General features: G+C 41.1%; 1 protein-coding gene across 11 annotated transcripts in view; it reads right to left on the bottom strand.

Annotated features, from left to right (window-relative positions):
* The window catches only part of LOC100533391 (myosin heavy chain, non-muscle), a 98,113-nt gene that overhangs the window by 62,480 nt on the left and 34,629 nt on the right, over window positions 1-1,004 (bottom strand). For all 11 annotated transcript variants that reach the window (XM_013081404.2, XM_013081412.2, XM_005096454.3 and 8 more), the window contains exon 3: window positions 144-171. In XM_013081404.2, the coding sequence (XP_012936858.1) occupies window positions 144-171 (28 nt within the window). The remainder of the gene's footprint in view (window positions 1-143; window positions 172-1,004) is intronic.

The raw sequence follows: 1,004 nt of genomic DNA, 5'->3' as shown, positions 1-1,004 counted from the left end.
GTGTGTGTGTGTGTGTGTGTGTGTAGGCGCGCACACGCGTTCAATTTGACAAAAAATAAAAACGTACGTAAAATATAGGGGAAAAAAGAACTTTCTTAACATTCTAAAGCAATGCAAATAGTAGTTTGATCTGTTTAACTTACGTGCACAAGATGGACTGGTCCTCACGATCTGGAGAAAGAAAAAAGGAAAAATAAACCATGGTTTTTCTGATATCAAACAATCCATCAAAATACCTGAACATTCACATTACATAGCCCACGTTTAATTTCCAAACACGCAGAAAACATTTCTTTTCCCTTCAATGTGTACAAAGAAAAGGGAACTATACACACATTTTCTCAACAAAGTATAATCACCACTTTCATTCTCATAGGTGGTAAATATGTTTAGTTTAGTTTTAGTAAGAGTCTGTAAGGAGCTTGCAACACAATAAGTCATAAATTCCTAAGACTATGTGTTACCAGAGAGTAACGTACAAAAAATGGAGGGGGGGGGGGATGCGCTAAGGACGATAGATGTAAAGAAACTACGAACCACACAAGCCCACCCGCCAACCACCCATGAGGATTACATTGTATAATAATATACCTCTCTGGCGGTTTTTTTTTTTATGAGTTAAGAGAAGAACAGAATAACGGTCATATAGTGCAGGATGGGGCAAGACCAGACAGGCAAATAAACAACATAGGAAAAGAAAGGGAAAGGGGGGGGGGTATGATATAGCAGCGGCGAACTCCAACAACACGCGGACAACTGGGGCTTATTTTTTCCGCAATAGACCAGCCACAATGACAGAAAAAAGAGCTCATAAATCAGTGAGAATGACGACAAGTGCCACTGTCGTCCCGTATCGTAAAACCGCCATCAGCTCATGTCAGTCGGGTCAATACGGGCAAAACGCACTTTCGATTGCATACGCCGACATTCAACATACAGGTCGAACCTGATCTCATTGCCACATGTCCAAGACAATCACCTGTACAAACGAACACTTCCGACCC

The sequence above is a fragment of the Aplysia californica genome, unplaced genomic scaffold (genome assembly GCF_000002075.1).
Source record: "Aplysia californica isolate F4 #8 unplaced genomic scaffold, AplCal3.0 scaffold00129, whole genome shotgun sequence".
NCBI lineage: Eukaryota > Metazoa > Mollusca > Gastropoda > Aplysiida > Aplysiidae > Aplysia > Aplysia californica.
The sequence above is the reverse complement of the archived record's forward strand: the minus strand, read 5'-3'. Positions and strand labels throughout refer to the sequence as shown.